At 42.2% G+C, this 14,873-nt stretch overlaps 1 protein-coding gene and 1 long non-coding RNA gene across 9 annotated transcripts in view; one reads left to right on the top strand and one right to left on the bottom strand.

Annotated features, from left to right (window-relative positions):
* Positions 1-14,873, top strand: part of LEKR1 (leucine, glutamate and lysine rich 1) — a 64,998-nt gene that overhangs the window by 34,306 nt on the left and 15,819 nt on the right. For all 8 annotated transcript variants that reach the window (XM_083442746.1, XM_083442750.1, XM_083442747.1 and 5 more), the window contains 3 exons: positions 2,288-2,369; positions 12,450-12,527; positions 12,996-13,199. In XM_083442746.1, the coding sequence (XP_083298872.1) occupies positions 2,288-2,369; positions 12,450-12,527; positions 12,996-13,199 (364 nt within the window). The remainder of the gene's footprint in view (positions 1-2,287; positions 2,370-12,449; positions 12,528-12,995; positions 13,200-14,873) is intronic.
* On the bottom strand, positions 5,024-10,357 carry LOC310678767. The gene is made up of 2 exons (XR_014511953.1): positions 10,308-10,357; positions 5,024-6,954 (listed from the first exon to the last, which is right to left on the bottom strand). It is a non-coding gene; the product is annotated as an uncharacterized lncRNA (long non-coding RNA).

Here is a 14,873-nt window from a genome sequence, read left to right as displayed (position 1 = left end):
ATATGAAGTACATCAGGGTAGAAATAGTTTCAAATTCAAGGGGTGCCAAGATTAATGCAGCAATTATCATCAAATGGTTGTGAGGTTATTTATGGGGCACTTAGAGCCTAGGGCTTGCTGATCAGAAGGTTGGCGGTTCAAATCCCCACGACTGGGTGAGCTCCTGTTGTTTGGTCCCTGCTCCTGTCCACCTAGCAGTTCAAAAGCACACCAGGGTGCAAGTAGATAAATAGGTACTGCTCCAGCGGGAAGGTAAACGGCGTTTCCGTGTGCTGCTCTGGTTCGCCAGAAGCGGCTTAGTCCTGCTGGCCACATGACCCAGAAGCTGTACGCTGGCTCCCTCGGCCAATAAAGCGAGATGAGCGCCGCAACCCCAGAGTCGTCTGCGACTGGACCTAATGGTCAGGGGGTACCTTTACCTTTTTACCTTTAGTAAATGACTATCCCTTCTTGCTGACCATTTCTAGCTTCATTGTACGTAGGTGGCCTAGCAGTCCCTGGCAAGATGTTTCCACAGCTGAGGTCTGTGATCTGCCACTTTGCGCATTGCACTGGCCCCATGGATGCTGATGAAGGAGTGACTCCTACATCTGCAAAAAATCTCACCAACTGTAAAGTGTGAATTTGTCCTCTCTGAGTTAATAGTACCATCCCTTGTCTATGCCAGCTGCCTAAAATATCAATTGTTTGAATTTTTAGAAATGTTCCCTAGGCTACTGATAGTGTATAAGAATTTATAGCACCTTAAGGATACGACAGCACAAAAATATTTTTTTAAGAATATCCTTCCTGAAATTGGATTTATTGGACTGTTGTATAAACCGGTGGCTTTTATTTTCAGAATGTTTTGTTAGAGTACAGGTTATTACAATATTATGTGCAAGTTTAAAATCAGTCCAGAATAGACAGTAAGAAAACAAAATAAATGTACTAATTACCTCCTATCAGTAATGCAAAATCTGTTGAAAGACCAATTCCTTTCAGTGCCTATCAGTTTCAGAAGTTGACGCTGCTTGACTTCTTTTTACAAAAAGCTTATATACAGGATGTTTATTATACACTTCTGGTTTTGTAGAAAGGTGCCTTGTTCTTGTATCACTTTAAGTCACAGATGAAGTAAGGTGAATGCACAGCATGCTGGTGTATGATGCTGAAATCATGGGCGCTTGGTTCTTCCTTCATTCCTGCTGCTCCTGAACTGCTGGGAGCTAAGCTCTGATATGGCTGAAGCTTAACATTTGAAGATTCTGGACATATAAGAGAAAGTTATTCATGCAGCACACAATTAAACTACAGTGGTGCCCCGCAAGACGAATGCCTCGCAAGACGGAAAACCCGCAAGACGAAAGGGTTTTCCGTCTGCAGAGGCGCTTTGCAAGACGAATTTCCCTATGGGCTTGCTTCGCAAGACAAAAATTGACGAAAATTTTCGGGGGGGGGGTTCGCTCCAAAACCCCTTTTTCTGAATCGCTAAGCTGCTAAAAGCATTTTAGCAGCAAAACCGCTAATCCCCCAAGCCTTAAAAAGCCGTTTTTAGCCCTTAAAATGTCAATAGCGCTAATAGCGCTACTCCATCAATGGGCTTGCTTCGCAAGACGAAAAAACCGCAAGACGAAAAGACTCGCGGAACGGATTCTTTTCGTCTTGCGAGGCACCACTGTATTGTTGAACTGTTTCTTTAAATGTAAAGGTTCATCATTATTTCACCCAATGTGTATACCTTTAAGGGGCCAGAGCAAGGCCCAGAGCAAACTAACGAGATCCAGCTTTACAGCTGAGAGACATAGCAGGTGCTGCTGAGTTGCATTGATTAAGCTGTGTTGGGAATTGGCTGCAGTATATAAGGAGCAGCACCTAGCTCTGCCATTCACCCTGGGGATGGGTTGGTGGTTGGGTCATGTATGTTTGTAGATGTATTTGGTGTATAAGGAGTTTTTGTTTTTCTTATTAAAACCTTGTGTAAGTTATTTTTGAGTCCCTTTTTTTATGCATGGTCTCCCCAGCAAGCTCTCTGCAGCGTTACTACACTGCGAAAAGCCAACATGTATTGCACTAGCTCTCACAGGAGAGAGTGATGGCCACCAATTTGGATGGCTTTATGGCTACTAGCTTCAATGGCCATGTTCCACTTCCTTTAACTGCGGTTTAAAGTGACATGCAAATGAGAGCATTAAAAAAGACTATCTGCTGTAATGTGCGCAGCCTACTATGGGCTTTCGAGGAATAACGCAGGATAGAATGATAATGTTAAATGATGATAATATATATTAACAATTTCTTATTTCAGATTTAACAAGTCAAGTAGAGACAATTGAGCACAAGTTCCAGAAAGCAGCTGCCGAAATCAGCCATTATAAAGAACTATTCGTGTAAGACACTTAATTTTATTCATATCAGGTATAAATTTTATTCATAACAGGTATCGTTTTTTTCTGCCTGATTCCCCTGTAATTATGTGCTAAAATGTAAGAGATAATGAATACTGAATGAATACTAGGAATACTAGTCTGCTAAGGACTGCGAGTAGTGTTGATTTTTATTTTCAAGGTATATAAGACATGGAACATATTGTTGCATGCAGCCTCAATCTCCTTTCACACCACCCCAATCTCTGAGTGGTGCAAGATTCCAGGGTTCATGTTTCCTTTCAGAATGAGGCTGCAGTGTCTTTAAGATACAGGGTTTATTTACACATATATACAACCTGAGCCTACAATGGAGGGGTTCACAGCATTAGCACCTCATGAGGGTCTTGTTTCTCCCATAGTCACAGCCTTGGATTCAGACAGACACCATTGCTCTCTCTCCCTGCCCCCAGCTTGCTGCTTTCCTTCTCAGTGACATCACTTCTCTAACCTAAGCTACGGCTTTATCTCTTAATAGCCCAGCACCTCACGGCAAACTAGCCTAGTTTAATTAAGTTTTAACACTTACTGATTCCAGGGGATTAGAAGTGTCAAGCACACAGCTTAGCACCCCAAGCCTTAATTAAATCTTAACATCTGCTGGACCCAGGAATTTAGGGGAGTCTGGGACCCGCAAACTCATAACACTATTTTATTATCTTTGTGGTGCCTTATTACGTTGTAGGTTGTTGTCCTCTTCTGATCCCATGAAGCAACCTATAGACATCTTAGTGAGCAACTTGTTCCAAGGAGAGCTGGAAATGAAATGAACCCTTTTGATCTCCTATGTTTCCTCTTATTTTGAAGAGCAACAGTCTTTTAAAGAGAGAGACACCTCTCTTATTGTGCTCCTGGATTTTCCACTTGGTGTACTCCCTGCGCCATTGTACTGTAGGAGTGGGGGACACTCAGTTCCTCAGGCCTGGAAAAAAGTCAATCATTGTATCATTTTACTGTTGTTAGCCACTCTGAGCCCGGCTTTGGCTGGGGAGGGTGGGATATAAATAAAATATTATTATTATTATTATTATTATTATTATTATTATTATTATTATGAGTTTCCCAGCTATGGTCCTATGGGTCTTGGTGCTGCCTGCCAGTCTTAGCTTCAGTGGACTTCTGAACACCAGCATCATGCTTAGAGCCAGAAACCCAGTCCTCCTCCTCTGCTGGTGACCCTGTAACTTCCAACTCAATATCCTTGCCACTGCTAGATTTGGGGATCAAGAGAGTTAACGAGGTTATACGCATAGTGTATTTTTGAATGAGTAGAGAAGTTAGAAAAACAATTCAGGAGATACTGGGAATCTTTCACACTGCAAGGCAGTTGAACGTAGCAGCCCTGCTGGATGAAACCAAAGGTCCATTGTCTGCAAACATGGAACTCCATAGCCATTGGTTGGGCACTTTAAGGCTCCTGACTCTGCAGTGGCAGCTACGTCTCTACCTGCCCGACACCTGAAGGCACATATTATGTCACGTGTGGGTCAGGCTGATGTGATTTGTGGGAAGTGACCAGTATGGACAAAAGCCCATTTTTGTTTCAGATTTTGAGTACATGGCATCTGGCACTACAGTGATAAGGAACAGTGGCACACAAACCCTCTCACTCTTCCAGCGTACAATTTCCAGCAGCAAGGTGGTGGTGGTGGTGGGACCCATTTGTACAAAGTGAATGCAAGAGCCACAAAGAAAACAGGAAATCCTGCCAAGTCAGAGTATAGAGCTCATAAAAGGAACAAGCGAGGCTGAGATCTAAGTGAAAAACACCTGCACACACCCAAAGTCAAGGCAGATGCTTATATAAGAGATGCAGAAAAGCCTGCCGCAAAATATGGGCGGAGAATGCACTGCGAGCAAGTGGCTGCTTGGCTTGTTCAGACCGCAACACAGTCTGTAGGAAGAAGCCCAAACTCTTGCCCTAAAGGAGGGGGGCCTGCCACTGAGCATGTGGAAATGATATAGCCGGTATAAACAGACTTTAGTGGAAGAAGCATTATTGGCAAGAATGGTGAAAAGTTCATTACCCATAATAGCCAGTTCCGGTTAAATGATACCTCAACAAGTAGAAAATCCATTGGAACCATCATAAGAATCATCTTAGGGGGTCAGACCAAATGGTCCACCTAGCCTAGTATCCTGTCTACAACCTCCATTGGTTCTAATAAATCCAAGGGAAGAGGTTGTTTGTGGTGTATCACGCTCCCAGGGGAGCTTTTCAGCTCCCTGCAACCCCTGCTTGTGAAGGCCAGAGAATCCTCACAAGAAGGACAAATTGTCAGATCCCTTTTCGCATTGCTGGATGGGCTACGCACACAAGCACAGGTCTTATAAGAGCTACCTGTACCGAGTCAGACCATTGGTCTTTGCTTCATCTGTATCAACGCTATTGACACTGACTAGTCTTAGCTCTTTAAGGTTTCAGAAAGGAGACTTTTCCAGCCCATCCAGGAAATGTCTGGGGTTGAAATTTGGACCTTTTGCATGGAAAGCATAGCATGTGCTCTCCCACTATCATACAGTTCCCGGCATTCACTAGATACAGTCATGATTAGTAATATTTGCCCTTAATACTTTTTTTCTTGCTATATAAAAAGTGGACTTTTAACCATAACAAATTCAGGAGTGAAATTCCTTTTTATATTTGTGGTGCATTTTACATTCAGAGGTAGTGTACATGCATTGTTATTTCAAAAGACAGCAATCAGCATTCTTTTCAACAGGCTTTCCTTCCTTGAAATATATATATGGTTTCTTTATGACATGTACGTTCTTGCATTCACATTTTGCGGGGGGTGGGGTGGTGGAAAATCAAATCTACAAATACCCTGTTGCTAAGCGTTCCAAATATTTTAACAGTAATTGAAATGAAAAACACAGTGATTGCATATACATAAATATACCATAATAAGTTTCCATAATGAGTCTGGGTCTAATTTAGCGAAGTAGTATATTCTATTTCAGTTTAAGTATAAATATAAAGATTAACTAGAGTTATTAATAGGTGAAGTAATGTTATAATGATGAGAAATTTCTCCAAGTTTCCAGCTTTAGTGGGGTTTGAATTGTTATGCTGCTTGCCTGTTTTCATTCCTGACTTACTGAAAAACCAGCACCACAAATTCAGTGTTTGGTGGTTGCTACAGTAAATGATCACATACTAGGTTTAAATTACATTGAGAACATACACTGCCTGCATTTAAAGTGTCAGGCAGCACATCACTCATTTGTAATACAGGCCTGCCAACTTTCCCCCCAATCTGAAGTCCCCAATCTTCCCTGTTGTTTCACCTATAATTACCATAAGAAAAGACAAGAAAATTAAGGATAGATTAATATATTCCTAAATATGTGCCTAATTTATATTTCAGAACTGAGCAGTGAAATAACATTCTGGCTGACCTTAACCAGCAGACTAGCAGTGCATCCGTTTCTGTGTGCCTGCCTTCTTCTGTGGTGCTCTCATAAGTCTTCTCTACTCTTGCATCAAATATTGGTAGTGTTGAGTCTGGCATCATTTAGCCTATTCAGCCAGAGACCAGGAGCAGGCCTTGAGCATGGTTTCTCCCTTGTTCCCTACTTCCCTCTAGTTTCCTCCAGGTGAGAGGGAAGTGTTGTGCTCCAATAGATGCAGCCTTGCATGATGCACTCACCAGTTTTCTCCTGCTCTGAGAAGAGCTGAGGAGGAAGCGTGCAGTGTGAGCTGGTGGCAGCTGGTTATATGTGAGGCAAAGTGGGAAAATGAGCTTCTGAGTGGTACCAAAGGGAAGGCAGCCCCGCAGTCTTGTGGTGGTGATTGTGTGACATTTGTAGAAGCAAAGATGATTCCGTCGGAACTAGCCATCAGACAGCTTCAGTGACTGACCAGCAGTGCTCAGTGTGGGCTGCTGACACCATGAACCATCTCCCACAGCAGGAGTGAGCCTGTTGAGCGGGGCTTTAGGACCCACCCAGCGGCTGGTGATGTAGATCAGAAAATGATACTTGGCTGCTGGTGGTGTAAGTTCAAGATCCCCTCCCCACCCCTGTCTAACCCTAGGCAGATTCTCAGGAGACGACGAATGAATGAGTAGGCTCATAGAGTTATTTAAAAACAACAACAACAAACCAGTCCATGTTAAACCCACATAGACATTTTAAACAACAATATCATTTTTTTCTCAATAGGAAAAGGCCTTTCACAGTTCAACCCAAAAACCACAGTAAATATTTAAAGCAGTTAATTTTCTGATCTGAATAAAGAAGTGCATGTCCAACCAGCCCTGGCAAAACAGTTGTTCTGTCAGACCAAGTGATGGTTAACAAAGAGATAATTAAGCAATGTGTCCATGCTCTGTGTGCACAGAATCTGGAACATGTTGGAGGGACTTTCTATGTCTAGTAGACGTCAGTTGTTATCACTCTTCAGCAGACATTTCCAGCAAGAATGATCACCCAGGGGCCTGGCTCCATTTGGGCGGCATACTTGCCGAGTACAATAAAAAATATCCCTTTTCCTCCTACTTCATTTTCCAAAGCTCATCTTCCATTCATACCTTTTGATTTCCATCTGCAAGACAGAACAGAAAGTTTCATTTTACGGAACTTCCATAGAAGAGAGCAAAAACTGGAAGCGATTGTAATTTGAAATTGCAGCTCAATCATGGGGTGAGAATGCCCAGTTCCCTTTGTTACTTCATCAGCGGCGCTGCAGAAACACTTTTTCCTCTGAAGTGTTGTGTAGTTATTCAGTAAATAGTCATTTAAGCAAGCCATTCATGTAAAGACATGGTGGATCGCACTGATAGCGGCTCTGTAACAAGAACAACCTGGCCAGGATTAATCAAAGCAAGGAAGGAAGTGGGTTGGTGCCAGCAGGGGGTCACTATCTTAACGCATGCCCTGGGGGTGGGGGCTACAAAATGCCCCTGAGGCTACAGGAACAATTGGAGGGTAAGGGAATTGGGAGGTCTGGTGATCTTGTCAGCAGAAGAGCCAAGCAAATTTCTCCTGTCTGCTCAAATAAATCCCACCAAACCTGGATCGGGACGTGGGTGGCGCTGTGGGTTAAAGCCTCAGCGCCTAGGGCTTGCTGATCGAAAGGTCGGCAGTTCGAATCCCCGCGGCGGGGTGCGCTCCCGTTGTTCGGTCCCAGCGCCTGCCAACCTAGCAGTTCGAAAGCACTCTCGGGTGCAAGTAGATAAATAGGGACCGCTTACTAGCGGGAAGGTAAACGGCGTTTCCGTGTGCGGCTCTGGCTTGCCAGAGCAGCGATGTCACACTGGCCACGTGACCCGGAAGTGTCTTCGGACAGCGCTGGCCCCCGGCCTCTTTGAGTGAGATGGGTGCACAACCCTAGAGTCTGTCAAGACTGGCCCGTACGGGCAGGGGTACCTAAAACCTGGATCACTAGGGCAAACAGGAGATCAAGGAAACGTCTGGTGAGAAGATAAATCCTTGGAGTTTCTATGTAGGCAGGGACTCAGGTGCCTGGAGATGGCTGCAACTTCTGAGGCTGTGGGGGTGGGGCAGGCCTCCTAAATCTTTCACACTAGAACCCTTGGCATATTGATTAAACTTTACCACATAAATGCTTTGTTTCTTTACTTGCTTTTCATATACTTCCAGTTGATGTGCCTAGCAGAGGCCCTTTTCATCTATGATAAGGTGTGTGAATAGCGAGGAAGGGCTTTCATTTACCTAATGTGGACGGTTGAAAGCTGTTCAACAGTGGCACAGTCTCCCTTGGGAGGTTGTGGACTCTCCTTCCTTGAAGGTTGCTAAGCAGACCTTGGATGGCCATCTGTCATGGGATGCTTTAGCTGAGATTCCTGCATTGCAAGGGGTTGAGTGCTTAGTGCAGAAAGTCTTTCCTATTCTAATTAATTCAAGAGGGTTCTGGAAGCTTCTCTGTGTGAAAGAAACAAGCAGAAGGTTTGTGATGTTTGGGTTATTCCTTCAGAGAAGCTGAGTACAGCTGGCTTAAACTGTCTCTGTTATCTCTGTCAAGGTCATGCTGACAATAATAGTAAGGCCAGAAGGAGCCTGGGTTTCACTCTTTTCTATCTCTCCAAGTGGTGTGGTGTTTTTTATATAGTATGCTTAATATTAAGGTTTAGTCTTATTATAAGTTATTGTAAGTGTAAGTCTGCTGCAACTCGATTTCTTACGAACAGTGCCAATCCTGAATGTATTGGATTTGTGACCATTATGCTCATTTGCCTTCAGTAGCAGTCAAGCTCTGCTGGATGAAATATTAATTGCCTCTGGTCTATTTTGGAGGAATCCTGCAACGTGTTTAAGTTTTTACTCTGCTAACTATACATTGAGGTTCTGCTCTGGATCAATATTGAGTAGGATACATTACAGAACTAGATGACCCTCTTCCAACTTGAATTCTATGATTCTACGTACTTTGTGCCCCTTCTCCTACTTTCCTCAATTTCCGCACAAGGATGATCAGTTGTGCAGCTTCGCAGGTTCATACAGAAAAAGTTCTATTCCCCCCACAAAATCTATATTCTCAGCTGCCCACCTGTACATATATATCACAAATGGCAACTTAGTGACATCTGAAGCAACCAGGTTGCTTGGAAGAATGGCAGCTTGCCCATGGCTAACAGCAGCAAGGTTCCTGAAATATTTAGTCTACAAAAACAAGTCTCTCTCTCTCTCTCTCTCTCTCTCTCTCTCTCTCTCTCTCCCTGTTTGTGTGTTGTAGCAGCAGCAGTAGCAGCACTGAGTTCACTGTTTTGACCTTATTCCAAAGTTTATCATGCATTATACTTCCTCCTTTTAGTTTTGGTACTCAGAATTAGGTGCTTTTAGTATATAATTAGCAGCATTCAGACTAAATTAGCATCTGTGGTGTCTATGTCATGGATTTACAGCTATAATCTTTGAATATTTGAATCATGTTGCCAAAGAATATCTATACATTTCAAAGGAATGCCTACTGGCAACATTAACACAAAATGATATTAAGTCAAGACATCATTTTTCCATGCCACATGTAATGGCTGTAGAACTTTCTTTTGAACTGAATGCTTGAATTCAGCAATTACATAAATCATTGTGACAGCCTGCTCTGGAAATCATTGACTTGACAAATTTCAAAAGAAATTCTTTAGACTTAAAGGTCTTCTGACATTCTTCAGCAAATGTATTTACTTTCATGTAGCAGTTATTTGACAATAATTAGGTATATGAATCATTGGACAGTTGGCTAATTATTTTTTTACTTCTGAAAGTAGAATAAAAGGAATGAAAGGCGTTCAAAATTCTGTCTTCATTTTTTAAAAAAGAAACACAAAGTTACAGAATATATGTAATTATGTTCACTACATCAGCACCAAAGTAATTAATTTGACAACCAGTATCTTACATACAGCAATAAATTGCAACTACAATAAGCTGATACCTTCATTAGAGTCCAGTAGGCAAGAATGACTGCTTAACCCTTTTTTTGTACTGTTAATTATTCAAAATTGAGAAGAAAGCAACAGACACCTGCAGATAGGCAGATAGTGCTGTTGAACGTACCATCTCAGACAAGGGGCAGGTGCCACAAATGTGATAGCAAGGTTCCATCTGATTCTTGTCTGAGTTGTTCTCAGTGCTGAGCCAACTTTTTGAAAAGTATTGCTATACCATTTAGACATCAGTTCCTGCCTTTATCTGTCCTGACTCAGTTCATGTTGCTGCCTGAAGCATGTCGTTTTTACCCTGTTGCCAAGTAGCAGGGTTGGCCCTGACCATTCGTAGACTACCATCCCCATTTGCTTCTTGGCTGAGCTTCCAGTTTGCCTCCAGATCCTGAGTTCCGACAGTACTGTGGGAGAACAGTGGGAGACTGGAAAGGTTTGAAGTCATAGCAAGTGTTTGAGGTTGGAAGAGTACGTCTTTATACTCCGAAGGCCCTACCTTAATCTGTAGAAGCCACACTTCTGGTACTGTTGTGCCTTACTTTCAACCTATATTTTGACAAAGCAGGATGAGGAAACGGTCAGCGAATGTGTTTGCACTATTTATCACAAACAGTAGATAAGGAAAAAAAGTTGAACTTTGGCATGGATGTGGAAAGGAAAAGTACAAAAACAAAAAACGTGGAAATAGAAATTTTAAACAAAACCTGTCTAATGCAGAGACTTCAAATGACTAATTATTATTATTATTATTATTATTATTCCCCACCTATCTGGCTGGGTTCCCCCAGCCACTCTGGGTGGCTCACAGTATACCGTATTTTTCGCCCCATAGGACGCACCGGCCCATAGGATGCACCTAGGTTTTTTGGGGAGAAATAAAGAAAAAAAAATTATTCCCCCCCCCCAGGTGCGGGGCTGGGGTGGGGGAAGCCCGAGCTTCCCCCGGCCCCAGCCCCCAGAACAGGCTGCTATCCGCTAGCCGTGGGAGAGCCGCGCGACTTTGCGTGGCTCTCCCACGGCTAGCGGAGCGCTGCGCGAAGCCCGAAGCTTGGGGTGTGCTGCGTCTCCCACGGCTAGTGGATAGCTTCCTGAAGCCTGGAGAGCGAGAGGGGTTGGTGCGCACCAACCCCCTTGCTCTCCAGGCTTCAGCGAAAGCCTTCATTCGCCCCATAGGACGCACACACATTTCCCCTTCATTTTTGGAGGGGAAAAAGTGCGTCCTATAGGGCGAAAAATACGGTATATCAGAACATACTAAAACATCAAGCATTGAAAACTTCCCAATAATGTATCCACAGCATGTTGTTGTTTATATTTATATTTATATTTATATTTATATTTATATTTATATTTATATATTTATATTTATATTATCCCGCCCATCTGGCTGGGTTATGCGCATGAAAGAAAAACTCAGCACAACACATGAGAGGTTCCAAATATTCTTCCGTGGAGTTCTTTGAGGACCTGGAATGCCAGACATGTTTCAGTTTGGTCAGCCTTAGTCAGTGGTGTGTACAGTGGTTCCTTATGCATGAGTTGAGCTGTTTCCAAATATTGGTTATAGCAATACACAGCAGGCATTTGCCTTGTCCAAGTTATGCATTTCCTACTGGGCTTATGTTTGAAAGTGATGTAATGCTCCTGCAATACGCCTGGATTTTTAGTTAATGAGACGTTTGTTAAGTACAAAATCTGAACAATAAATTAGTCAAAGTACAAGCCCCACATCTTTATACAAATGCAGAGTTTTCCGATGCCACGATGTGACTGCTCTCTCTTTCTGGTTGATTGGATTAATCCTTGAGTCCTCATTCTGCCTTACCTGTCAGAAACGATGCCAGGTCTGGTATAGTTTTTTGTGACATCAAGTCACAAAAGTCAAGTATTAGTTATTCTGAGCCATCCTGATTTAAATCAGTCCAGGCAAAGAAGAGCTCTATGCAGATCCTTCACCCCACTCCCTAGCCTACCTATATATTTTAAGGAAAGACAACACTTGCGAGCAAAACAATCCAAAGGGACATGTCTTTTAAGTGACACAGTTACTTCCTTTGTATGCTCATCTAACCTTTAACCAAAAGGGTATCCGAAACAGGCCACAACCACACAAAAAACACCAAATCCTATGATAAGTACCTCTCCTGACTCTGTCCTCATACTTTTTCTGAATTTTTGGATATATAGGAGAATTGCTCGTAATTTCAATCAAGGTGCCGATAATTTGGAGCATCGGCAAGGAAATGTACTCACCGCATAGATGGAAGGGATGTGTGCATGTGTTAACAATGGCCTTCAAAGTCATTTTTGTTGCAGATTTTTTAAAAAACAGTTTTAATAATCCCCCATCTAAAGCTAAATAGTCAATGTAAGTATGTACTGAAACAAAATGCAGTTGCGGTTTGTTTTCAGAACACGAGAAGAGTTTGCCTGACTCAGGCAGAAAACCTACTTGGTCCAGCATTTTCCCCCCACAAGCAGGACAAAAGCACAATAACACTCTCCTGTTTGTATTTTGCCAAAAAGTAAAATAGAACGTCTTATTGAGACCATTAACAAATAAAGGCTACTGTATGAGAAGGATTCTGTTGATTTTTAAAAGGCAAGTAGATTTATAATACTAAATTTTATTTTCTAGAAAGAAGTCAAAAGAAGTTGAAGACTATCAAAGTGAACTCCAGAAACTGACATCTGAAATTGGAGCATCCGCATCTCAGTATGAGTCAGAATTTATTACAACTGTATGCAGATGCTGCTCTGAAATGTGGAAAATCAAATTATTCTATTCACATGATGGTTTTACCTACATTTTTCATTTATCTTTTTTTCTCCTCTTTTGCTTTGTGCTGATTTTCTGTTTTTTTATTCTCATATCTCCTCTTCTTCCCCAACCCTTTTATGATAACTCCCTTTCCCCTCATCAATTTCTGTAAAACGTTTACATTTTTAAGGCACAGAATTATTAATAACAAATGATGACAATATTAATGTATCATGTTCTCTTTCTTGTGCTGTTTTATATATTTCATCAGTACGCAGTCTGTTCACGCTGACTTAACTGGTATAATGCAGAAGAGTTATTTGCATAGTGTTCGCATTTACTGTAAGGGCCATGTCAGAATACATTTTATATATGCTTACCGACTGCTTCGGTTATGACATGCGGTCTTTTTTTTGCGTTTAGGTTTGCTAATACCCTGAAAGAGCGAGAACAGTCTTTGCTTGCCTGCCAACAAGCATCTGGACGTTTACAGGAAGAAGTGATTGAGAAAGAGAGGAAAGAAGAAGAGCTGAAAAAACGCACCAACCATTTGGAGAGCGAACTGGAAACGATTAAGAGTCTTCTCAAGCAGCGAGAGGAAGAAGTGGTAATGCTTAGGCAAGAAAGGTAATCAGAAATGACTTGCCATGCATAGCGTTACAGGACAGGATGTTCTGCCTAGATTTTCTTTCTGAGAATATCGTCGAACTGAAAGTCCCCTACAAGTTGACTCTTCACAGTCCTCCACACCCAAAATAAATCATTACAGAGCACAGAATATTAACTGTGCACTGAACTAATAATATTTTAAATAATAAGGGGGTGGGATATTTTTAGGACAAGCCTATTCCCATTGAACGCAGTAAGGCTTAATCTCTAGTGGGTGTGTTTAGGATTTCAGCCTTAACTGCATAGGATTAGAACAGAAATACTAAATCTAAAAGAAATTAATCATGTTTAAATCCCATTTAAGTCATCAAGAGAATTTTGTGACAGCTAACAAACCCCATTTGCATGATGTGAACTGCCCTGAGATTTACCAATGAAGGATGACATACACATAAATTAATTGGTCTCTAGTGCTAAATCATGACTGATTTCCTCTGGATTGGGTGCAGTAGATATAGTACTTAAAATGTCTCAGATGCTTCACATACTACTACCACCACTTAGCAGCAATCTGTGTGGAGGGAGAATTCACATCTTTACAAATGTCCTGAGAGATAGCTCAATTGGTAGTGCATGAGACTTAATCTCAGGACTGTGGGTTCAAGCCCTGCGTTGACCGAAAGTTTCCTGCATCAAAGGAGGTTGGACTGAATGATCCTCGTGGTCCCTTTCAACTCTACAATTCTATTAGTCCATTGTTCTATAAGTGGATGTTTCTTGGAAGGCCTGCACTGCCCCCTGCCTTCCACCAGCATCTGAAATTAAGGATGTGGGGCCCCAACCACCTCATTTCCTAGCTGCTCAGCAGCCGTGGCAATTTCCTGCCCTCCACAACCACCCTCCATGATCACTGCTGACATCTCTAGGAGATGATTCAGTAATATTGTCCACATGTTGCTGATGGGGACCTAGTAGCTTATCTCAAGCAACCTAGTGAGTTCAAGGCTAACGTGATGTTTGAATGATGCAGTAGTTCACATCAGACACAGGCATCACATCAGATCAGTTCTCAGCTACGTCATATATGTTTCAGTGATGATATTCACGTATAACAGTTATGTTCATTTCTCTCTCTCTCTCTCTCTATATATATATATTTAAAAGCTTGTAAAATTGTTCCCTGCCTGTTTCTCTAAGCATGCTATCCTATGAGCGATCTTTCTGGTGCTTCTTCAAATAATGGTATCTTCAAACAATGCTTGCAATGAAATGACCTAAGAACACAAGGAGAGCCCTGCTAGATCAAACCAAAGAGCCCACCTAGTTTAGCATCCTCTTCTCACACTGGCCAGTGAGATGCCTATGGAAAGCTTAGAAGGGAGACATGAGGGCAAGAGCACTTTCTCCACTTGAGATTCCCAGCAAGTGATGAAGAACTTAACCGCCAAGAGCTGTAGTCAATGCTAGTCCTACTCAGAGCAGACCCTTTGAAATGAATGAGCATGACTTTAGCTTCGTTAATTTCAATGGGTCTTCTCTGAGTAGGGCTAGCATTGGCTACAACCCCAGGGTTAGTAGCTAGGGTTAGCCATGTCCTCCATTGATTTGTCTAATCCTGAATCATACTGAATCTATTATCCTCAGTAGTGCAGCATCATTTATACAGCAGGTGTTTTCATTTTCATAAGAGTG

This window comes from Podarcis tiliguerta (genome assembly GCF_965153285.1).
Source record: "Podarcis tiliguerta genome assembly, chromosome: 5".
Lineage (NCBI taxonomy): Eukaryota > Metazoa > Chordata > Lepidosauria > Squamata > Lacertidae > Podarcis > Podarcis tiliguerta.
This window is presented reverse-complemented; position numbering and strand designations above follow the sequence as displayed.